The sequence below is a fragment of the Emydura macquarii genome, unplaced genomic scaffold (genome assembly GCF_026122565.2).
Source record: "Emydura macquarii macquarii isolate MOO-44397 ecotype Brisbane River unplaced genomic scaffold, CSIRO-AGI_Emac_v2 contig_587, whole genome shotgun sequence".
NCBI classification, from domain to species: Eukaryota; Metazoa; Chordata; order Testudines; family Chelidae; genus Emydura; species Emydura macquarii.
Window position 1 is genome coordinate 14,017,527 of NW_027130724.1, and position 26,238 is coordinate 14,043,764.

The 26,238-nt window shown below is 40.9% G+C and overlaps 1 protein-coding gene and 1 long non-coding RNA gene across 2 annotated transcripts in view; both read right to left on the reverse strand.

The window, feature by feature from the left end:
• Positions 1–26,238, reverse strand: part of DENND2B (DENN domain containing 2B) — a 163,904-nt gene that overhangs the window by 109,809 nt on the left and 27,857 nt on the right. The window contains exon 2 of the mRNA XM_067540751.1: positions 23,671–23,775. Within this exon, the coding sequence (XP_067396852.1) occupies positions 23,671–23,775 (105 nt within the window). The remainder of the gene's footprint in view (positions 1–23,670; positions 23,776–26,238) is intronic.
• Positions 6,532–8,892, reverse strand: LOC137148151 (uncharacterized). Its single transcript, XR_010918454.1, has 3 exons — positions 8,619–8,892; positions 7,033–7,090; positions 6,532–6,927 (listed from the first exon to the last, which is right to left on the reverse strand). It is a non-coding gene; the product is annotated as an uncharacterized lncRNA (long non-coding RNA).

The window sequence follows — 26,238 nt, forward strand, 5'->3', positions numbered from 1 at the left end:
AGGCTGGCCAGTGTGAATGCAAGAGACCAGCGCAAACAGCGTAGTGTGTACACTCTGCTGCAATTTCTATAAATCGGCTGCTGAAAGTCGAATTAAGCTAATTTGAATTAGCGCTGCAGTGTAGACATAGCCTAGATCAAAGAAAGAATCCTTCCATGGACCTAGCACTATCTACAACATACTGGGGTTAGATTGACTTTACTACCTCTGTCAGAGGTGTAAATTTTTCACACCCCTGAGAGATGTAGCTATGCTAATGTAAAGTTTCAGTGTAAACCAGCCCTTAATCCAGTTGAGTAGCACTTTAGTCCACAGCAGCTCCTCTGATTTCAGTGTGGTTACCTTAATAAGGGCACAGAGGATGACTGCCCCCGCAGCGGCTTTTAAGTGTATGGGTGGCACCTGTTCAAAGGATGCGTAGAACATGAATTTTCACATGGGGCTGGAGAGTGAGCCCCACCCTGCACACACCTGGAAGTGGCGGCTGTTGTCCCGCAGGGCTGGGCCCCTCCCCACTCTGGGCATTGAGACATGTTAGGTGGGATCACATGACAGAGTTCACTCTACAACCCCACCCTCTGCCTCCCCTCAGTGAGAATTTTTTTGAAGGATTGGGGGGCCTCAGTTTCAGATTTTTCTCTAAGTCCCCAAAGCTCCTTGTGCAGCCCTGCCCCCACTAGTTGCAAAACCTGGTTTTACCATGGGTTACCTATGATATAAGGTGCTACTCAGCATGAATGAGGATGCCAGCATCTGACCCATTATGAGAAAATGCTAAAGCCCTCACAAGATTTTAAATTGACAATAATCTACAATGTATTAATCTGTTTACTGGTGCCAGTATACCATATATAGTGGGATGTTCCATTGTTGTCAATGGATTATTGGCTTTAAGTGGTTTCATGTGCCATTGATTCCCACAGAACTACCATGGAATTGGACAGCACAGGCAGTAGAGAGAGGATAAGTAGTAAAACATTTAAGCTTGCAGATTAAAACCAGTGCTCTAACATTGCTAGCAGTGTTAGCTAAAAAACTAAACTTTTTAGAAGAGCAAATACTAAGAAGTTAAGTCAAAACTCAACTAGCAGGGTATCATGTTGCTCATATATTCTCCCTCTGCTATGGGCACCGTAGCTAGGAAATTGTTCAGCAAATGAACACCTCCTGAAAAACAGCCCAAGGGTCAGGGCCAAACACATGCCTATAGAAGCTTACAATACTAATCAACAATGTTATAAAAATAAGAACTAAAGGAACACAAACAGGGGTTACCAGTGGTGATCGCTATTACGGTACGACCTGCCCCCGGCCATACTAGTAAAAATAGGTCTCCTAAACCCAGCTGCAAAAAAGAATGTGAGTGACTGAAGCAGGAATAAATTATGGCTGAAGCAATGAGCCTACTATAGAGGAATATTTTTGTCAGTGAATTCTTCTCTCTCTCCATTTCTGCAAGAATGATGAGTGATTTCCCCCATCCTCCCCTCCCCCACAAAAACTAGAAGCAGGCTTCTTTTAGCTAACCAGCAAACACACCGTGAACTAGATGCTGCCTTTGAGATGGATTATGAGACAAATCTATTAGACAGAAAAGATCCATAACAAAGTTTCAACATCATTTGCATCTCACACTGTTCTTTTATCTCCACCACCCTTACGTCTCCCTGGGCAAGTTTCCTACCTCCAAATTTCCTACCTCTTTGGCAGCGGCACTGACTGTCATAGCAACAAAATTCAGTTTAAACCACTTCAAATTGAATGCTCCCTTGAAATACGTATCAACTACTCATGCTAAACAATGTGTCCCAACTTGTATTTAGTTGTAACACTCTGAGTACATTTCCCAGCCCTGAAGAAGAGCGCTGTGTATCTTGGAAGCTTGTCTCTCTCACTAACAGAAGTTGATCCAATAAAAGGTATTACTTCACCCACTTTGTCTCTCTCATAGCTTGAGACCGACGCAGCTACAACACTGCATAGTGTAAACCAAGGCAGTCATGTTGGGGCAGTTAGTTTGAGTGGCAAACACATAACCAGTAGCAATCTGTGTGCCATGTAAAGTCCCTGATGAACATTTTGCAGGCTCCAGCAGGAATCGACATGCTGCAAATATTTTGAATCTGTACAATTTATTTACAGATACCAACAACTTGCTGCATTTGCACTGACTGCTATATTCACAAATCCATGGATACCATATCAAAGATGATGGCTTCAATCCTCAATTACACTAAAGCTCCTTAACAATGGCCGTGTAAAGGGGCCTTAGGACGTGGGTAATTGTTAAGGAACTTCAGTGCAACTGAGAACCAGGCCTTATATCTATTTGGTTTGACAGCTAAACCTTCATATTACTATGTTCAGACATTCCGACAGAGAATATAGACTACTGACATTCTATAAATACCTAAAATAGATGAATGCATACTCGAGTTTATTAACCTAAAGACAGTTATTAAGAGTACAGGATGTGAACTTTTCTCACCCAAAGGTGGGGCTGGTGTAATAAGGTCATTTTCAAGCTGCTTTGACTTGTTCATGAAGCAAAAAGTAAAACTTGTTGTATCTTGCCCTTTCTCTGAAATGGAAATGATGCAAGCGGCAAAACAATAATCTCCCTTCCCCAAAGGCCAATTGTTGCTTTTGAGAGCTTTACAGGCATATACATCAGAATCTCTGACAACGCTCCCTTTGGATAACTTCCTCTCCCAGGGCTGACTTTGACTTGGGGCCAAAAGGAAAACAAAAGACAATTTCCAAAGTTGAAAGTATTTTTGCATAATAAGACAAATACTTAGAACAGAATAACTCATAGGAGAACACATGGGAAAGACAGACCATATGTTATTGATGGAAAAAATCCCAGCAGATATAAACAGAGGAGGCAAAAAAGAGCTAACTGATTGGCATGGGTGAGGGTTGCACGGCTTTTCAAAAAAAAAATCAAAGGCCATTTGCAGTGTGTTCTCTGGAAATCAAAATTCTCCTGAAAGTTTTGTTTAGCTCCCCTGAAGTAAAAACTCCTAGACCTTATCACAACTATCAACAAAATAAACAGGCTGCTAACTAAGGCTTTGGAACAGCAAAACCAACTCACTGACTAAATGGATTCTGCAGAATTCTACATGACATTGGAAGAAGTTCCAGCTCCTTCACTCAGAGCTCTGTGCACGTGAGGCTGTGGGACCAAACCCTGTTAAAACTCTGTGATGAATTTCTGTTGATGCAAAGCCCTTCGAATACATTTGCTGAATCTTTATAATCATTTTTTGTTGAGAAAAACCCATAGGAACTCAGCTGACTGCAATCATTCTGTGCCTTGATTTTCCTCTCACATCCGTGCAATTCAGGAGCTACTTCACTGAGTTAATAGCATAGGAAAACAATCAGGCTCTACAATTGTAAAGATCTGCAGAAAAATGGGGGTTGGTGAATTAGATTCCGCATCCTTCAAGTTGGATTCCTAAAGCAAATATCTAGGGCCTGACAATGTGCAATGACTATAAAAAAAAAAAGCAAATCAAACTCTATCCAAAAAAATAGAGAGAGACTACAGATGATTTCTGACTATTTTGTGAATGGTAAATCATAAAGAATAAATCTCAGGGGCACTCTGCACTAGCTAGACATACTCTGAATACCTTTTACCAAGTACATTCTAAACTGAGGAAATAGGGAATGGAGAATTCTGAAATTATCTAGAATTGCAGGGCCTGTACTTCGTATAGTCTTTCTCATCACTGCAAGGTGAGTTTCAAACACTGCTGAATCAGAATTTTTCACCCACTTTGCACTGAAGGACTACACTAAAGGACTACACAAGGTACAGGATAACAGAGAATCTGGCTCAGAATATTTTGGTGGACCAAACTGATGCTTTCCTTCATAACGATTAGAAGATGACTTCCCATATGAAAAAAATCACAGCTATTTGAAATATCAAAAACATAGTAATTCCCCATTTTCCGAAAGAACAATGTACCAACTGGTGTTTTTCTACACAAATCTGTTATGCAACATTAAAAATTGAAACACCGCTTCCTAGCTGCTTTTTGTTCCTTTTCTTTTTCTTAAGGTTTATTCTGAATAATATTGGCTCATACAATGTATTTTCTTATAGCTGTGTTTTTTATCTTTAATGACACCATTCTTGGAATTGCTTTGCATAAAGTACCTGAGTCACATCCTTCTTTTAGTTTCTTTGGTTTTTGTCTTTCTTTCCTACTAACTCTTAATTGTATAGGGGGTTGAACACTGCAAATGAGTTCATGTTTTCTTTAAATGAGGCAGAACCCACAAGTTATCAACCTTTTTCTTAAGACTTATGGGTCTTTGAAAGTTGTTTGTGTAACAGGCATGTCTAAAACAGGTTTGTTCAGAGCCCTCATGTGCATGGTTGCTCTCAGGTTTCATCTTTTCACAACATTGGTGACTTTCCTGTGTGTTTGTTTATTTGCCCCAGGGTCTTAAGGAAATGAACTCTTTGGGACCAATTCTGCTGGAGCTTTGCAACTCCTATTAAAATCAATCAGATCCAGCAAATGTTCTACGTTTATATTAATCACATTTGAAAAGGGCACAATGCTTTTTATACACAGTGATGCTTGGTTTTTTACACATCTGAAGGAGCTCTATATTCAGAAAGTAAGCTGGGACCCTATCTAAACAGACCAGAGGCTGAATCAGGATCCCTTTTCTGCTGCCCCACCACATCAGGCAATGTACCACAGTCAGGCTACATTCTCTTCAAATACTCTGTAGCTATACAAAATCTGTACTGAGTTGGAAACCAGGAGTCCTAGTCTCACTTCGGCTGACTGCGATTTATATTTCGTAGCACTCCAAGACATTATTGCTGAGCAAAGCCCCCGACCATACTCTAGAAGACACTCAATTATCATTTCTTCTGTTTTACAAATAAGTTAACTAACTGCAAGGCAGTAGAAGGTCACTTCAGGTAGAGCTGGGACTAGCACCCAAGGGTGAAATCTTGGCTCCATGGAAGTCAATGGGAGCTGTTCCATTGATTTCAATGCAGCCAGCAGTTTGCCCCACTCTCTAATATGGCAGTGCCAAGTCTCATCTACTCCAGCATGCTGCTTTTCAGAATAAATGCGCCAGATCTATGGCTTGGCTAGCCTATCTGTAACTGCGACTTTAACTATTAGACCACACACCCCTACCAGAGACAGGAATAGAGCCCAGGAATCCTAATCCCCAACACCGTACTGGTGTCTAGCAAATAGTTGTGTAGCACACTGGTAAAGTATGTGTCAAATCCCCTTTAATACTGATCTACATAGAGAAGAACAGTTATTTCTTTAGGCCAGAGGTCTGTGTTGGAGACCTGAGGGTTGATAGTTCAAACACTGTTGATGATTCATATGGGGTGTCCTTACACTCCTTCTGTGACCCTGTCTACACTTACCTCCAAGATTCGGTGGCAGTTGACGGGAGTTACGCAAGCTACGCAAAAAACGTACGTAACTTCCATCGACTTCTCTGCTCCTCTTCTGCGCGCCGTCTTCACTGCACTGCACCGACAGGAACCGCATTCCCGTCGACGCAGCGCTACGCCACTTGTAAAGATGGTTTTAATACATCGATTTCTGGATTGACTGAGCGGGTCTTCACTGAGAAATCGATCTGACGGCGGCAACTTTGCCGCCATCAGTGTAGCCATAGCCTGTGGTTCCTCATGATTTAATTGGTTTTTTTTCCCATTTTCTTTTTATAAACAGGTTTACTTAATTCACATCGTGAGAAAACGTCCCCAGAACATATTCCACAGTTAAAAACTATTAACCATCTCTTAATTATGGTGCAACATGAAATAAAATGCGGGTGGTCTACATTTCAGTCACCTGTCACACATGAGCAGATTGGAAGGCTGAGACAGCGGGGTACAGTGAGAAAATGTAACACGTCACAAGAGACTAGCACTGTAAATATCTGTGCCACTTCTGGGCGGTCACTGCACTACATGGGCAAAAAATGAATCCCAGCACAACAGAGCAAGATGCACCAGCCCTATTGGATTCCAGTAGATTTCAGCCTCAAGCACTAGCCCTGTCTGAATGTTACATTTGTGAACCAGCTCTTTGTGACTGTGAAACACTTGAACTTCATACACTGCTCCTGTCTTATAGCAACATATATGTTACCTACATATGTGGTTACTTTCATATGTGTTACCTACATATGTGGTTGGGGGAGGAGGAGGAGAGAGCAATCCCAATTTTTAAACTGTATGCCTATTGTGTCTAGATCTCTTGGAGAACCCATTCTCACATTTAATCATTCGGCCTTGCGTCTAGGGTCACTCTTCTGCAAACATCAGTCATAGCACAGTCAACTTTGTGCAGATTTCTCCTGTGTAAACAAAACTCTAAAACAGTGGCATACAGTAAACATGTTTCATATCATAAGACTGTAATAGAATTACACAATATAGAGGGAAGCCTTTTAATAAAGCTGTTACTATAGTTAAAAATGAAACAACATAAACCTGGCGTAAAGAGAGTTTTCTGTTTATTATTGTTTTGCTTTACTTATTACAATAACACATCTAAAGATGCACAGTAGCCTTTCCTCTCTGGCTTTGTTTGGAGCGTATATCTGCACACCTTTGCCCTTAGTAGATCAGACCAACATACTGACCATCTCTGAGCTACCAATAATTCAAGTGATTCATCCAGTGCAATTCCCCACCCACATTGCTCCCAGAATCTCATGGACTTCAAGGATGATCAAAAGCCACTTTTCTAGCAATCGTTACCATTTTTAAAAATGAACACAGCTGACACTAACAACAATACTGTATTTCAACAGGAGAAACTAGAGTAATTATCCTGGGATACATGGCTTTTATATAAACAACCAAAAGAACAAAACCAGGAGCAGGATCTTTCTCAACACCTGAAACTAGAAAAGAGAAAGCATTTGATTAGAGAACTGTGCCTGGACAGTGCAGGTTCCGAAGGGCGGGGAGGAGGAGGAAGAGGAAAAGAAGACATTACGAAAACTTACTATCTCTTCAAAGGTCAGGAACATGCTGCAGGGTAATCAATCCCACTTCGTACACCAGCTGTGAGGAGATAAAGAGAAAAGCTGTTCAACTTTTTCCAACAAAACTGGTATATAGACAGACAGACAGACACAAAAGGCTATGGCCCAGCCTCGGCTACAGGGCTGATTTTTCTAAGTCTATAGGTTACAAATCACAGTTCACGTGTGCATTGTACTATTTTATGAACTGTGATTTATTTAAAACCTATGCAGTTACATACAGCAAACCACAGACACTGTGTATAATATATTTTTGTAGGTACTATGGTGATGAGGACAACAGAAATACCCAGAAGTAATAAAACAAAATAAAGGTTTGAATTTATTCTATTTAATCATATTTAATAGGGCATCTCTTTGGTTACTGTACCCTGCCCTTGCAAAAGGATAGACTTGACTGAATACGTCTGTCCTATCACTAATGACCATGATCTTAATCAAATTCTTGTTGAATACAGAATAAATTACAGCTAGAACAGGCTAGAACTAGAACTAGAACATACAGCTAGAACTGTAACCTTTTGTTATATTTAACATCCTGTCCAGAGCTGTACAAACTGAAGAAGAAGCTGTCTACAAATATTTGTTTGAATTTAAGAGTGAATTTTTATTCCACTTCATGTGCGAACCCCTTTTTTCTACATTTTCTGCAATTTTTGAGGAATTGGGGTAGTATTCTCCTCTGATTTATACTGGTGTAAATCAGGCATAAACCCATAGAAGTAATTGAAGATACACTGGCATAAAGCTATTAATAAGTGAAAGAAGAATCAGGCCCTTGATTTTCACTAGGTGATCATTCATGAAAAAGTGAATTTTTTGCCAAATTTTTAATATTCACCAAAAATTAAATTAGGATGATATACTTGATTGTAAAAGTTATTTTTCACTTGGTGTTGTTTAGTGACATATGTGAAATAATAAGGAAATGTGCCATGCAGTAAGTGAATATTCAGAAGCCACAAATAACCTGCAGGCCAAGATCGATTATTTACTAAAGAAAATTTTTTTTTTTAGCAAATTTTGTAAAAGAGTTATCTAATAAGAAACTTGCAAATACTTTGCAATAATGAATAAATCAAAGAATTTTGCAATCTGTTTGCAGACAAAACATTAACAGACAAAATAAAGTAAAACTCATTAAATAAATAATTTGTTATGAATGATTCACTAGACCTGTCATTGTCACAATCATTTACATAATAACATACTCCAGGCCAAATCCAACTCCCACTGAAATTGATGAGCATTTTTCCATTGACTTCATTGGAAGCTGGATCTGCCCCTAATTTGGAACTAGTATTTTAGTACAGCAGCAATAAGCAACCCCATTTCACTGAGTACCATGCACACTACCGGATAACATGGGATAGTAGGATAGATTTCTCAGCATTGGCTTATCTCTGCTCCCACTGAAGTCAACAAGAGTTTTCTCAATGATGTCAGTGAGAGGAGAGTTAGGTCAATGCTGTGTGCTTTTGAAAATCCCACTTGTAAGGTAGATGTTAATAGGATATAGGTATAGAGAAAACAGGCACATAACTCACCACGTTGGAATGAGCCTTCAAAGCAATTCTCATCTCTACATATCCAGGAATAATTGTATCTGAAACTAATGCTGGAAGCGGGATAATATTTGAGGATATCTTTATGAATGCTTCATTCTTCTGATGCTTTGGCTTCTTATAAAGCTGTGGATTTACTTTTACACTCTTCTGTTGGCCTATTAGATTTTGTAAGAAGCTGGCCGGTGTGTGTCTATCTTCTGTTTTTCTGTGGGAATTTGCACATTATAATAATTTGGAGAAAGAAAATAGTGCACTTCCCATTGTCATAGAACAAAAGTGTGGAAAAAGTTAATGAGACTGATGTTTCAATATATAATACTTCAGAACACAGTATGCGGGCGCAGCTAGAAGAGAGAACGTATTTCCATAATACACTTTTATTCGGAACACAGCTAGAGACATACCTTCATGTCCATACAGGAAGACATGTTGATAGCATCAGACTAGGCCAAAAAAATGAAGATTATTTGAAAGACATTAGATAGTGCCAGCAAGTGAACATAGGGATGGGGAGCAATGAAAAGCTTGCATCAAAACCTTTCAACTTTGCTCTCTAAAAACAAAACAAACAACAACAAATTCGATTTAACAAGACTAAAAACTGAATCTCCTCTAGTAAATGCTTGGAACAACAAATTCAAGACCAATTTCTGGCTGCACGTTAATGCCTCACTACCGCACAGAGCTTGGCTCACAATATTGGTGTATATTTAAAAACAGTCCCATCAATTCTTGCTAGTCATTCGATGACAATCTGAATGAAAGAGACCCAAGCTGTCTTCCATCCCAGAAGGTGAATTTCTTACAACACTTAAAAAAAAAAGAAAAACGGGCACCAAATCCAATGCAGCATAGAAGAGCTTGGAAGCAACAGAGTCTTTAATGCTGGGCTTCCATTCGAGCGCTACTAGCCAGAATAGAGAACTAAGTCCCTGTGAGCAAACTGGAGCCCTAGCATGAGTGCAGCACCTTCTAAGGCAGTGAACTAGCACCTGCTTTCACCAGAGCTGAATTTAGCTTAGGTGGGTCAAAAGCATACACCTGTACAGGATTATAGATCATGTCATTCCTTTTGAACTGAAACCTATCTCCAGGGGCATAGTGGAATGCAGGGTATGCATTGGTATAGGGTATATACTCCCATTTAATTCTGGAAGTCAGCAGTGAGTATGAAGGGGAGAAAAGTCTTTGCTAACAGACCTTGCTTTCTCAGACTGTGAACAGTGCCTACAATTGCCAATATGCCAAGTTTCTAGTGGGTTGTAGCCCCACACAGATCCCATGTGTTGCACATAACATGCAACATGTCAACTTTTAAAATTATTGTACCTCTGACCATCACAGCTCTGGTGTTATATCCCTGCATGCTAGTATAGATTATGGACACCAGGCAGGCTGAACTATGAAACTGGTTGTAGAAAATGCTATATATCTAAAGAAATCAGTCTTACAGAATTTCAAGCTTCTCTCCCTTCCCTTCTATTTCTCTTCCTTACCTGACATCTTTGTCACACATTTTAAATGCCACCGTCGCACACTTTGACCTTAACTGGTCATACAGGTTCCAAACTTAGTTTGAAGTTCTAATCAATCATCTTGCAACAATGAGGAACAAAAATGAGTAGGGATTTCACCCTCTTCGATGGGTACGTCCTGCTGTGTTCTTGGAATCCTACTACTCCACTCCTCAAGCAACAAATGGAACACACTCTCTCTGTGTCTGTCAAAGCTCTGTCTCTTCTGTATGTATAAAGGGAGGAACTTGGCATTAATGGTTAACAGGAACAACACTAACTGAAAGCCCTACCACTGAATCTGACAGATTCACTTCCAGTGCATTCAGTAGCAGAGTTCAGGTTAGCTGAAAGTTACCAGCAGTCGACAGGGAAATGGGTGTGGTCTGCTTCTTTAAAGTCGCAGAGTAGGAGCAACCAGTTTCAAATTCTTTCTTGGAACTTGAAATGAAGCGGCCTTACTGTCCATTACCAACAAAATCTCTGATTCGCTTCTCAAAAGTAAAGCTGTATTGGGTCCACCAGACAACACACTCCACAATTGGACAAGATCACTGGGCTGAACATATTTCTTAAGATCCACATAGCTGAAGGTACTGTCTAGAAAGAAAAGGAGAATGACTCTACGAGCAGCTAAGCATCCACAAGAAAATATTTTTATCTTCACCAAGTGCTTGGAAACGATGCAGTCTGTCTGCCAGCTGCCTAATGTACCACTGTCAGCATTTAGTTTTCCTTTATCATCATCATGTTTTCCAAACCAGTAGCAAATCAAGACGACAGCAATTTCAAATGCTCTGAAATGGAGAGCGAGCTTGTTCCTACGTCGTGTCTGAAAGTTGCTGCACCAGTTACCTCTCCCTGCTGCCATACTTCCTCCACTGAGGACCAGCTGCTTCCCTGGGAAAGTCCCTTTATACAGAAAAACAGGTGAGTCAGCCTGGGATCTCCAAGATGTGACAGCAAATGAGGATTAACCAATGACCTCATTTCTCCCATACTTAAATATTATAAGTACTGAGCCTTCCCATCACATCAACCTTATATCAATGAGCAAAGCAACCAAGATTCAGATACCTGCCTTTGGAGGTCTCTTGTAAAGTGTTAGTAGGGAAGAGTCACTGCATTGACTTTTGTCTTCAGGAAAACAAAATTACCCAGAGAAAAGGTTAAACCTGCTCAGCTACTTTGAAATCAGTGGAAGTTTCATCTGTGTAAATTTTGGCCACAACAACAGAACTCATACAAAACTAGATATTACTCTGTGAGAAAAAACTGAGGGCTAAAATGCCAGTATATTACTTTTGGAGAGAGAGGGCCTGAGCTTCCACTTCATTACACTAGGCCCTTACTATATGGACTTCAGCTGAGGCACACAGACACACTGCCCTGGAGGATCAGGCCCAAACATGTCTAGCAGGTTTTTCCCAGGAGGCACCTTGGTCCAGTGGTGCTCACGTCTATGTTACGTTCCCAAATGTCCTAGCAGATAGAAAAGCCCGTTTGTAAGGGCTGATGCACACAGCTGTGCCTGAGAACGTCTTGACGTACAACAGGCTCGTTACACAAATCCAAAATTGGAACTACCCTGTTTACTCATTATCTGCAGTTCACATAAAGGTATTTTCATAAAAGAGCCACAATGTTGTGGGTGGGTTGAATCGGCAAAGTTGTCATGTCTTACAATTTCCATTATTTCCTTTTTAAACTGAAGGAGGGAACAAAATCAATTAAGCCCCTTAACTTGACTCCAGTTTTTTCTATAGCTTCTATACCATCAAAGATCGATTAAGAGTACCATTAATACATTAACCTTACTAAATACATGACTCAAGGATCCCATTGTGCCAATGTTAATAAATTAGATTAAGAGCATCATTAACTTAACTAAATCATTCCTATATAATAATTCAAACTCTCCTCTGGCTTGCTTTATTAAAGCATAAAGTACAATTTGGGCACTATGGACATGAGTTTTCAAACCTGGCTACTTAAAATCAGGCTCCTAAAACTATATAGGCTCAAAAAATAAGGGTTTGATTTTCAAGAGTGCTGAGCACTACAGCCCTTATTGACTTCAGTGGGATTTATGTGTTCTCAACACTTCTGAAATTCAGGCCACTTACTACAGAAACCTACATGTGGATTTAGGAGGCTAACTTTATGGACAAAAATTTGCAAATTTTGGCTCACATAAATGAACAAACAATACATTCTCAATGGCAGCACTCTTGCACCTCTGACAGCAACAGGATACATTCGTGTTGGGCACAGGACTCAATCCTGCAAGATACCAGCACCTCCTTCAGAGTGGTGAACCCCCCTAGCCAATGGCACTGACACATCCATTTCAAGACATGGCTTCAGTTGTAGTTCTACAGCTAAACCAGTGGCTCCCAAACTGTGGCCTGGGGGCCAAAAGTGGCCCGCGAGGGCTTTCAAAGTGGGCCGCAGCTCCCGTCCTGCTGGCTGCAGAAGGGAGCTGCTGCCTAAGGACCCAGGTGGAACGTGTTTCTGCGGGGCTAAAAGACCAGTGCAAGCTCCTTGCTGCAGCCAAGGGAATGGGATATCACCGCTCCTTTCCCCCTGACTATAGCAGGGAACACGGCAAAGCGCCCCGCCTAGGTCCATAGGCGCTGAGGTCCCTTCTGGAGCCAGAGGGATGGAAAATCAGCGCTCCCCTCTCCCAGCTCCAGCAGAGAGCAAAGCGCTCTGCCTGGGTCCCTAGGTGCTGCGGTCCCTGCTGGAGCCAGAGGGAGGGAACACTGATATCCATCCCCCTGGCTGCAGAAGGGAACCACTGCCTAGGGACCCAGTTGGAGCACACAGGGCTATAGGATGCATGCAGTTTCTCTGCTGCAGCCAGGGAGACGGGAGGTCAGTGAGGAGGCAGCCTCCTCGCTGAACTCCTTCCATTTGGCTTCCGGTTGGGGGGGAGCGGGCCTGCTGGTGGAGACTGGTGGCCCTTCATGGTTGTAAAAATGATATCTGTGGCCCTCAAGCCAAAAAGTTTGGGAACCACTGAGCTAAACAGTGCAGATGGATTAGCCAAGATACAAATAGCTTTAGCGAATGAGCTTGAAGAAGCTGACAGTGCATGCTCCAAACAGTTAAAAGATGAATGACCAGGAATACCTAAAGTCTACATATTGAATTTTGCATAACATGAGTCCTTGACTTTGAGTCAATAGTGACATCATTTCAAAATAATACACGTTATTAGCATCCTAGCCACACACTGATGGATCTTTGTGACTGGGACACTGCATATAACATCAAAATGTTTTCTTGCTCAAAAACTGCTCCTAGACAGGCTATGTAGGATTGACTGACCTAATTTTGGAAAAATACTACACATGCACACTGTTAAAACATGGGGACAGCTCAACATGTGTTTTGTATTAGCTCCCATTTCAGTTTTCCCCCTGCAGAAAATTACTTAATGGATACATCAAGAGAGGAATATGCTTTTAAAGCACCAACATGGGGATGTCACTCAGCATGGAGAGTGAATCAGGATGCATGGCTAATACCGAATATGATGATCCATCTGAAAAAGTCGCTGAAGGGAACTTAAGAGTCACAAGCTAGTTCATTTCTTTCTCTTATTTTCTGGACAGGTATTATCTAGACAGGCGATTTCATTCTGACACTGACACTGCAGAAACACATAGCATTACTTTTCACTCTTTTTTAAAAAATTATGTTTCAATATTTCAAAATCTTCCTCTGGGTTTCATTCTGTATCAATGTTTGTTGTGTCTATTTTAATTTTCTGTTACGCTAAGGTGAAAATTTCTCCTAAGGAGAACTGAATAGTTAAGGAAAATAGTCACAGAACACACAATCTTTCCTTCTAAAACACTAGTTCAAATCCAGATCAAACAGGGAGTAAGTGGAAATCATTTCCCTTTGGCTTTTCAGTGGCTCAATGTAAAGACAGTGGTCACAGACTAACTCCTAATGGACAGATGTCCATATAATAAGAGGCAATATTACAAATGGTCATGACCGGCATCCTTGTTGGCAGTCTCACTGCAAAAGCCAAGGACTGAAAGGACCATGGAGACAAGATTTTCTTCCTAGAAAACACGTTCTTACAGCACAGGTTTGAAACACATTGGCTGGGTAATGTGAAAGCACTTTGCTGGTCACCACTTGCTCTATTCTTATTCTGGGCTTCATTCTCCAGGCAGTTCAAGCAAGCACTCTTTACCAGCAACCCATGTACTTAAAAAAAACAAAAACAAAAAAAACTCTTTCTGCAAGAGCCATGTGGATTTCCAGACGTTTTTTAATGAACATTGTTATCTTGCTCAGCAATATCACTCCTTTCTCCCTAATGTTGCATAATAAGCAAAAATAAACATTTCCAAATTCATACTGATCTAATATTTTATTGCAAAAAATAGCAGACTAATTCAATCTTTAACATTATCCTTTTTGGAACAATAATACAAAAAATTAACATAATCAATAATAAAACATGATTATTCAATGCAGTAAATATTGTAGTACAATACTAATCTAAGATATCTCTGTTCTGGAAATATAGTGTGAGTTCCATGGCAAATATTGCTCCTGGTGTAATCTGTCCACTATGAAAATCTCTCAAACCTGCTTTTTAATCCACAGTTTCTTTTTCACATTATTATCTCTTCAGTGAATTTACTAAACATCAGTATTGTAGAAATATACAAATAAAAGATTACTCTAATCCTGACTTGCTAGCTGCTGTGTCTAAAGACAGTGCAAAGCATTCAAAGTGCCACTGAAATTAGACTACAGTGAGAAATAATTTGCTTGAATACATTCACACACACGAGCTGGAGAGCTAAATAATAATAAAAACCTTTTGCTTTATAAACCACACAAAACAAAATACAACCAAAACTCCTTTCATATTTCATTTGTAAAAATAATTGTGTGTGTATGTGTGAGTGAATGAGATACTACCGAACTAATCCTGAACTCCTAACAGTGACAAAACTCCTGTTTACTGCAATGGAAGATTTGCCTGAAAAAAAGAGTTAATTTACAATCAGCTAGGTCTTTTCCTGAGATAAGTGTTTATAACAAGAATGTAAAATAAGTTACCACAGCCAGAAACTAAACAGCAAAATGCCCCATGTTGGGATTCTACCACAAGCCAGGTGAGAAAACCTGCCTTCTCAACAGTATTTCACACACATACACCCCACCATACCTCGTAAGCATCCACTCTCTGAGCAAATGCACAGGGGAAGAGGGAAGCTGAACTGGAATTAACCCCTCATTCACTGGGAACCAGTGCACTGTCAAAGGCCCATTATAGCAATGAGGACCAGCTATGGAATTCAGAGTCAGATCCAAACTTTCCCAAAGTCCAGAGTTATCATTTGGATCAGTGTTTTCATTTAATCCCATCTCTCACAGAGTTGTGATGTTTCCATTCTTAATCAACTTCAAAAACGCTGCCCTCATCATCCACAGCACATATCAGAGTGGCAAACTCTGGATTTCCATATTCTAACGTAATCGTCCATTTCACGGGATAACAAAGATCTCTACACTTTTCTGAACCTGAAGGAACTTTGCACTGCTGGGAACTAACTTTCTGAAAATTTGTCAGCTGCATAGTTCACACTGCCTCTGTTTTTAATGAAATAGAGTACTTACTAATGGATCTCAAGTCAGTTATTCAATTTCCAAAACATTTTGGCTGAAGCTTATTTATGCTGTTTTCTAAACCTCAGTGCCTAAAAAAAAGAACAAAATCTCCTAGTGGTTTCAATAACTTGACATATTGCTTACCCTCAGCAGATTTTTATTAAACCACCATTTGTCCAACAGTACAGTAGAATTCAACTTTCAGTTTCTTTGTCAAAATGTGAAAGTCCTTCCTGCTCAAAGTAAGAAATATGTGCTTTCCATGGACTTTGGAGCACAAACTCATGGATAACAACTTAAGATATTTCCAGGGAGTAGGTGTATATTTCTGAACTGAGTCTCTTTTTCAGACCCCTTGGGCTCATTCTTCAGTCCCTGATCCAGTTGCTTGGTGCTGCCTCAACCACACAAAGCAGCTGGAAAGCTGCCTTAAAGGTGAAGCTGAGAATCATGGCTAGATGCCACCTGCTCCCTCTTTTCTAGGTAGCAGGTGTGTCAGGGTGGAGAGGGGCATGTCAGGAGTGGTAGTGCTTGGCACTTCACCTGAACCTCAGCTAGTGCAGCAGTCCCAACTTTGTCTCAAGCTTGAGCTTTTCATTTGCCTTATCAAACTGAAACCTCAAGTCGCCAGGGCCAAAGACTGCTGAAAAGCACAAACTCATTCAACAACGTGTAGGATTCCAGGAACTGTCCAGCCATCTACTCATTTACTAGACTCCCCAATGGCTGAAAAAAACATCATACACGATGAGTTCTTGCATTCTTTCAGCGCATATCTATACCTATGCCTATAAATATATACACTGTACCTATAATCTATGTTGGTATGCCATTTTTACACACAGCTACATTCCAGGCAATTCAAAATACATCAGGATCCTCCCACCAATATATAATATATATTGGGTTAGCTTCCTTACAGCCCAGGAAGGATCTTGCCTTGTATTAAGTATGCATCCACAATGAGATTTCCAGACACGTTCAAAGAAGAATTTACTTGACCATCATACTAATCACTAGCATTTTATGGAGACCTTTCCAGCCAGAGATCCCAAATCACTCAAAAAACTTTACAAACTATGAATAGATCATCTTTAATATACAGCCGCCTCTGAGATGGAAGGAAGCAGCTTTTAAACCACGCACAACAATACTATCCAAATACTTAGCATAGAAAGCGAGGAATACTTTATCCAACTGCAAATACATGAGGAAGTTAACTACTGTGACAATAACTATTACATATATATTTATTGTTATTTATTTGTATTATACCAATACTTAGACGCTCCAAACAAGACCAAAACCTCGTTGTCTTAGGCATGGTACAGACACATAGTAAGAGACAGTCCATACCTTGACAAGCTTACAAACTAAGTATACCATGCAGACACAGCTGGGAGAAAGGAAGTATTATCACCATTTTACAGCCAGGTTACTGAGGCACAGAGAGATTAAAGGCTTGTCTATCTGAACACTTAGTCTGCAGCAAGATGGGGTGTAAATATACCCAGCCTTAGCCTGCTGCACACTAACACAAATTGCCTAGGGAAGTCGTGGAAGCTCCTTCACCGGAGGATTTCAAAAAGAGGCTGGATAGCCACCTGTCTTGGATGGTTTAGACACAACAAATCTTGCATCTTGGCTGGGGGTTAAACTAGATGACCCTTGCGGTCCCCTCTAACCCTGTGGTTCTATGAGTCTAACTGTCCATGTGGAGCCTGCTGCCATGCACGAAGAGTTCCATAATGTGTTTTCAGGTATTCCTGTTTCAAAGCAGGATAGATCAAAGTGCACGGCAGAATGTTAGTGCAAGGCAGCAGGCTCCACATGGACGCTCATAGATTTTAAGGTCAGAAGGAACCATTATGATCATCTAGTCTGACCTCCTGCACAACGCAGGCTACAGAACCTCACCCACCCACTCCTGTAATAGATCCCTGACCTATGACTGAGTTACTGAAGTCCTCAAATCATGGGTTAAAGACTTTAAGGTACTGGATTCTCTGTATCTTGAAGTCTTTAAACCATGATTTGAGTCTACGAGCCTACGAGACACTTAGCGCATGGCACACCAGTGCCAGGTAGACTTACACCCCGCTTGCTGCAAACTAGGTGTTTATGTGGACAAGCCCTAAGTGACTTGCCCAAAGTCACTCAGGGTGTCATGGCAGAGCTGGGAGTTGACCCCAGATCTTTTGAATCCCAGTCCAGTGTCTTAACCACAGCCGTACCGCACCTTTCATCCAGGGACCTCAAGGCATTTATAAATATTACTGAACTTAACCTCGTAACAGACACATGAGGTAAGTAAATATCATGATTCCCATTTTATTAGTGCTATTATTTCCAAGATGATACGCTCTACTGTGTTAGGCACTATGCAAACATATAACATACAATCCTGCCCCATGGTGCTTAATATACCAATGACTCTTCCATAGTGTCACAGTGAACCAACCCTGGGAACAGAATGCAGATCTCCCTTGCTTTGACCACAAGACCATTCCACCTCCAATATAGGCAGATGGAAAGTCACCTGTATGAGCTAACTGACAGTAAAGCTTAGACATAAGATAAAGATGTGTCTTTACCGTGTCTTGATGCCCTTGAATGTACTCATGTCAAGGCACATGACTGCACAAACATTTCCTCAATAGAGGCAGCACTTTCCCCTCCCTACACAGACAATATCACTCCTGACGCAAGATAATCTTAGTGACGCAATCCTCTACCAGTTGAGTTCTTCCAGGATAACTCAGAAGCTTCAATTACTGTATCTGGCACCTAGACACTAGGTATCAACGTGGCTGATACACATCAGACACTTTACCTATGCACATTCTTTTATTTTAGAGATCTCAAGGTCTCAGTGCCTGGAGAAAAGATATTTCCAGTCCTCTGGCTGGGCCTCATTTGATATAATCTTTTATTCAAAATACTAAGCAAACTAAATATTTCTACTGGGCTCCTTAACATGTATTGGGGGTGGCTCTTACTTTCTGAAAGAGGGATACATGCTGTAAACTTATTTTGAATGATGAAAATTATTTTGACTCAAAGATAGAGTTTTGGAGATTGCTCCAGATGCAACAATGTCTCAGCTTGCTCGAGGACTTTTTTTTTAAAAATGCTGTTGTCATTTGGCTTTTAGATTTGCTCCATCATCACAGAAACATAATTAAAGCCAAGACTTCTGTTTGAAGCTGGTCTAGCTAGGTATGGACATGTTTGCAAGACAGGAATGAGGAGCTAGCTGACATGTTTCTTTCCCATGGTCTGGTTTCGTAGTTCTGTTATTTCTGAGCATTGAGTCAATTACAGTATTCTTATCGGCAAGCTGAAATATTGGTTGGATGAATGGACTATAAAATGGATAAAGAGCTGGCTAGATCACCGGGTTCAACTGGTAGTGATCAATGGCTCCATGTCTAGCTGGTAGCTGGTCACAAGCGGAGTGCCCAGGGGTCGGTCCTGGGGCCAGTTTTGTTCAACTTCTTCATTAATGATCTGGAGGATGGGGTAGATTGCACCCTCAGCAAGTTTGCAGATGACACTAAGCTGGGGAGAGTGTCAGATACCCTGGAAGGTAGGGATAGGATACACAATGACCTAGACAAATTGGAGGATTGGGCCAAAAGAAATCTGATGAGGTTCAACGAGGACAAGTGCAGAGTCCTCCACTTAGGACGGAAGAATCCGATGCACAGCTACAGACTGGGGACCAATGAGCTAGGCAGCAGTTCTGCAGAAAAGGACCTCGAGGTTACAGTGGATAAGAAGCTGGATATGAGTCAGCAGTGTGCCCTGGTTGCCAAGAAGACTAATAGCATATTGGGCTGCATTAGGAGGGGCATTGCCAGCAGGTCACGGGAAGTGATTATTCCCCTCTATTCGGCATTGGTGAGGCTGCATTTAGAATATTGTGTCCAGTTTTGGGCCCCCCACTACAAAAAGGATGTGGACAAGTTGGAGCGAGTCCAGCGGAGGGCAACAAAAATGATTAGGGGGGCTGGAGCACAAGACTTATGAGGAGAGGCTGAGGGAACGAGGCTCGTTTAGTCTGCAGAAAAGAAGAATGAGAGGGGATTTGATAGCAGCCTTTAAGTACCTGAAAGGGGGTTCCAGGGAGGATGGAGCTAGGCTGGTCTCAATGGTAGTAGATGACAGAACAAGGAGCAATGGTCTCAAGTTGCAGTAGGGGAGGTCTAGGTTGGATATTAGGAAAACGTTTTTCACTAGGAGGGTGGTGAAGCACTGGAATGGGTTACCAAGGGAGGTGGTGGAATCTCCATCTTTAGAGTTTTTTAAGCTGCTTCTTGACAAAGCCCTGAATGGGATGATTTAGCTGAGGTTAGTCCTGCTTTGAACAGGGGGTTGGACTAGATGATCTCCTGAGGTCCCTTCCAACTCTAATCTTCTATGATTCTATCAATTACTATTGAAAACAAATACAAAAGGTTTTGTCTGGCTGCATGAATTTAATTATTATTTACTAGGCTCCAAAAGAAAAGAATATTATATTGATCAATCTAAATCTATCGGATCCATCAATAAATTACAGCTAGATAGATAGATTTAATCAAATCCTATGACTATGAGGAAGATGATTGGTTACTGGGAGATAATTACACCTCTGTCATGTCATTATCAGCACTTTATACAATGCTACCCCAGCAAATTGCATAGAAAGCATATACTACGGTCTTGCAAATCTCTCATCAGATCCCACATTAAATGGAGACAATGACTGCTCAATTTAAGTGTGTTGTTTAGAATGTTTACAATAAATCATTCCACATCCTGAACTAAACTTTTATTATGCCAGTGCCTAATATATTGATTTAAATTGATTAAAAAGAAAGACATTTCCCAGTTGATTCAAATAACATCCTCTTGCATGGCCTCACAAAATTAGGTCATCCAGGGAGATTACAGAAAGGCAAACTAAAGGATGCAGAATTTAAACATGACAAGCTATTTAATCTTCTCGCTTGTCATGTTACTATGATTCGGGAATAGCTCTAGATTCATGCCCATGCTTACACCTAAAAATTCTTCATTACTTAACCATAGTCAAAACATATGATGAGAATATGGAAAGAAAGAACATTTGACACCTATTGTCACATGTATTAAGAAATCACAAATTCAGGCACTTCTAAAGAATATTAAGGTTAGAAATGGTCTGAGCCAAAACTGTAGATCCAAACTTCCCAGCTTAGATGTCTCTAATGGGCTCAGACTAACACACCAAATCAGGCACTAAGATGGATGAATAGATAACTGCTATATAAGTGCCAAGCATCATAATTTCCATTAATATTCACCTCTTAATTTTGAGGCTGTAAGGATCCGGCTCTGAACTCAAGCCCATCTGTAATTGAGACAGAAACTCTTCTCCCCCAAAATATTATTTTGTGCTCTTTTGATATATTGTAAAAAGAGACACTAGGAGAGCCTAGTGCTGTGGACGAGCAAATTTACGAATGGACCAGGCCCTCAAATCCATTCCCGGTAAAATCTAACAGAGCTACTGATGTACAGTCATCTCTAGCTGTAAGACATCAATACACCAAGTGAAGTTACACATCCCATTAGCCTGTTGCCCAGTATAACGGGGAAGCAATGTAAAGAAGAGGAAAGGTAACTCTGGACAATGAAATAATTAGGAGAGACTAGGGAAAGAATACAGAATTCAAAGAGAGAGAGTCCTGGTAGAGAAATAAAATTACTTGACTCATAACATAATAATTGTATCTGAAAACTCTTTACATTTTGGAGTAAATATAACTATCTCTATTTTATGGGTGGGAAAATGAAAATACAGAGCCCTTAAAAGGTTTGCCAAGGCCACAAAGCAACGGAGATGGGGATGGAGCTCGAGGTAAAACCCTGGCTCCACTGACGTCAATGGCAAAACTCCCACTCACTTCAGTGGAGTAAGGATTTCACTCCAGATTCCTAACCCTGTGCTGTACGTACTGTACCACAATAGTTCACATTTAGGATGAGGCCATTTAACCCAAAGCAGATAAAATTATGCAATCAGTATGACTTAAACAGCACAGCAAGAAGAGAAGGAGTGGGAGATGCCTGAAATAGAGAAATAAAAGATTTGACAGAGAAGGCCATCAGAATAAGAAGCCGGCAAAATAAACAAATACATCAAATTAAGAAAGATTTAAAAAACTGAGAACAAACCAAGATAGTTTAAAAACAATCAAGTCAAAGGCATAATTAGAAAGTTTTACCTTTAAAGCAAAAACAAAAAAGCAAAGAACTGTAAATATTTTTCCTTCCAGTGTTTCCACACTGACAATTTCATAACTTAATTTATAATATTTTTTCCTTTCTGCTTGTGGTTTGAAAAGTTCAGCATAAAACGGCAGGTATGCCAAGCCAAGCCAAGCCTGGACATCCATTACAAGTAGACACATAGCCCATTGCTGGGATCAAAGCCAAAGCCCACAATTCCCCATCTCTCTGAACTCATTCCACAGCATCAGCTACCTCTGCCTGCAGCTGCACTGCTATCAACTGTCACCTCTAAGGACTCATTTTGCTTTGGATAAATCATGCTGTACTTATGTTGGCTTGATGAATCTGAATCAGACCTTATTTATGCTTTTGGGGAGGGTGGAGGTGGAGGGAGAGGGTGGCTGTTGGCACTAGTGTGGTTACACCAATGCAAACCCCAAGCAAAGATACACTGCACTGGTATAAACTGTGACTTGTACTGGTGCAGCTTCCTTCAGGTGAGCTGCACAGGTGCAAGCCAGGGTTTATAGTGATGCATCATGTCTACACTAGGGTTTGTAGCACGGTACCTACACTGATGCAATCCTACCCCCAAACTAATACCAAAAAACAAAAACAAAAAACCCGAAAACAACATAGACAAGATCTCAGTGGTCTTCCCCTGCCCTCCCACCTCGTAACATTTATTTTTCGACGCATATCCACTCCAGGGCCTCAGTTCTTGGACACAAATGTATTTAAAGCCTTCAAGTGCTAGACTGAGAGCTCTCTAGGGCTGAGAGTATTTGTACAGTGCCAAGTACAAACGGTGCTATTGCAATACAAATAACAATACACTGTCTATAAAGGGACTCAATCTAAATGGACTGGATTGACGATAATTTGTTGATTTGTATCACAAAGCAATAACCAGACAATGCTTCCCAAAGGAGACTAGAATCAAATAAACCTTGTCGTCTTTAAAGCATAAGTGAAAATATCAGCTTTGGATGTTGTACCTGGTAGCTTATAAACACAGAGGTAAAGAGAATATCATCACAGTATCTGGCTCCACTCCTCGGTTTTTGTTGTCATTACCCTGAGCTCCAGGCCTGACTTGTATCCACTCCCACTGTGCAAGGTGCAGTACCTATGCATCATAGGAGACAGTCCCCGCTTAAAATCTAAATAGACAAGCCAGATAAAGGGTGAGAGAAAGAGATGCAACATATAAAAAGGAAACTGGAAACAGAGGCATAGAGAGGTGAAGCAACTTGTCCAAAGTCACATGTATATTTAACTTAGGTCTCCTGAGTCCTAATCAGGCCTTAACCACAAGTCCTTCCTTCCAAGGCTGATCCCTGTTAAGTGAAATCAATCAGTGAGCAGCAGTAGCTCCAGAGAAACACATCTGGACATGTTCTCACACACTGCTATCTCCAATCCCTGCTTCCATCACCCTTAGCCTAGCACATATTTTCCAGCTCTTATTCAGTGTTGGAAATCTGAGACACAATCCCAAAAACAAAATCAACCTTTCCTAGAGTTTTCTGTAACAAAACGTTGGCACATACAAGATGATCCACAGAAACGGATAGTATAAATTTCACAGTCTGCAGTGGACTTACCGATCCAGAGTATCCTGAGGCACTTTACTCCCTCCAGCTCTGTTGGCGACACTGGCGTTCTTGTTGGCTGTCATGGTCATTTCTGCTGTCTCTGGATCTGGATACCTGCACGAAACCAAGTGAAGTGATTTAAGCTTAAATAGAGCTGAACTGACAATTAAGCTTTCCAAAGTGCTAGAGATAATATTCTCAAGATACCGTGTCACCAATGGGCAAAACCCAGAGCTCCTTTTCATTTTGCAAAATCTGGTCAGTCAGATTATGATTTTGTAAAACCACAACCCCAGACTAAGTGTGGTTCAGATCTGAATCCCATTTTTTCATACCCAAAGTTGAAGCGATATGTGTATGTGGGTTAGCTATATGGCTCTGATTTTGGTCCATCCCTATTAGTATAGAGATGGATTTTGGTTTTGCAAAATTTCACTAATTGGGCTTGGCTCTTCTGTCCAACAGGGCTTGCACAGAAGTCAGCAGTTGCAGTGAGTGACACTGGCAAACAATAAAGCTGAGACTAAAGTCCTGGCTATTCTAAAACAAGCTAAGAAACTTAACACAGTTTGTGCCTACATGATTTCTGAACACAGCTACAAGCACATTACAGAACCATGTGCAAGCCTGTTTGTTACATGAAGAGACCCATGCATGGTTCTGACTAACTCCCTGGCAGCCATGAGATTATTTAAGTAAAGCTGCCTTGAGATACTAAGATAGGCAATTAAACTGATTCTGCTTTCCTATGGTAAGGAAAGATGGTAATAACTCCTAGCTATTTCCTAGAAGTACTGGGGGATGGGATCTTGGAACAAACCAAAAGCCACACAATAAATTTTAATCTTGATGAAAAATATAAATATCCAATTATCATTTCTAGAATTTCCAATCTGAACAGTCTAGCATTCCTGAGCTTACAGATTCCTGATGGATGGCCTGATGTAAAAGAGCATTCAAATGCTGTTAAAAACAGACAAATTTTGTTTGTTCGATTTTATACCCAGGAGGCACAAAGAATAAACAGAATACTATAGAAATGTCTATGTGGAGATGCCAGGCAGTGAGTGTGGAGAAGACCTTGCTGATGTAGCCCCATTAGACACACAAAACCAAGAAATCACACACACACACACACGCTTCTCAACTGCAGAGGGTCTTGGATGTGTGAAGCAGGAATTGCTGAGCAAAAGCATATTCTGGAAAAAAGTCAGTGATAAACAAGGGAGAGGTGGTGATTGGTAACTCTGTGTTCTGTGGGTCCCACAAATATGTGAGAAAGGAATGCCTGAGAAAAGCTGAATTGTTTGATCATGCTCCCAAGAGCCAAAGAGGGGGACTGCACAGACTGAGCTCACTTTTGTAACATTTTCATGTATGGGCTAGGAAACAACAGTGACACTCTGTACCTCAAAATAGCACCTTGGAACCCCAATATTCACCACTGTCATAGAATTATGATATGTTTTGTACAAAGTATGCATTGTGAGATATTTTTAAAGTCTTGATCTGTTGAACATTAATACCCTGTTGGATTGTATGTGCTATCATTATATGTGAAGTTACGAAGTACTCCTCTATGTGTTACTGAAATATGTTGTGAGGTTGGGAACACCCGCAACCAGTCTTTCAGTTATAACAAAGAAGTAGCCATCAATAGCCAGAGGGGGATTAATGACTCATCAACACCCAATCCGCTATCCCAGAGACCTCTCGGAGAAAGCACATACGCAAAGGAGACTCCTTGACTAATGGGGACTGCCTGATCCCCACATCATAGCAAAGATCTTTCCAGGAAGCTGGAAGAAAGTATAAAAGAGGAGAAGTGACATCATCACTTGGCCTCTCTCCCACCCCAACTCAACACCTGGAAGAACTTCTGGAGGTCAAAGACTTTGAACTGGGGAAGTTTGGTCCCACGCTGGAAGGTAGTCCCAGTCTGTGTATTGAAGAATTGTAACTTTCTTGTAACATATGTCAGGATGAGAAAAGCAGTTTGATTCAACTCCTGCTTAGACTAAAAGTTTAGGATTTAGAATGCATGTTTATATTCTATTTTCTTAAGGTAACTATCTCTGACCTTTATGCCTACCACTTATAATCACTTAAAATCTAACTTTCTGTAGTTAATAAACCTGTTTTACACTTTACCTGAAACAGTGGATTTTGGCTGAAGTGCTCAAGAAATCTCAGCTCAGTGTACAAAGGCTAGTGTGTGTCCATCCATTCCACATCGAGAGAGTGGCAAACTACTTAATGAATTTGCCCTGCTCTAGGGGGCCTTGAGCAGTGTAAGATGGTACAGTTCTGGGGTGTAGGGCTGGAGCTGGGGTGAATTGGCTGCAGCCTCTCTATTGATGGCTCATGAGTGGCTGGGAGATCATTCATGTAACACAGTTGGGTGTGCCCCGCTGATGGATGTCTGTGTAAATGCAGTGCGTATCAGAGGTTTGTAGCTTGACATCAGCTTCAGTGTGAGAGGCAGCCCAGGTTGATGCGTTTGAAGGGCTCAGCAGTCCAACAGCCCAGGTTGCACCCTGGGGACTCCAGCACAACAATCCAGAACTGAGGGATTGA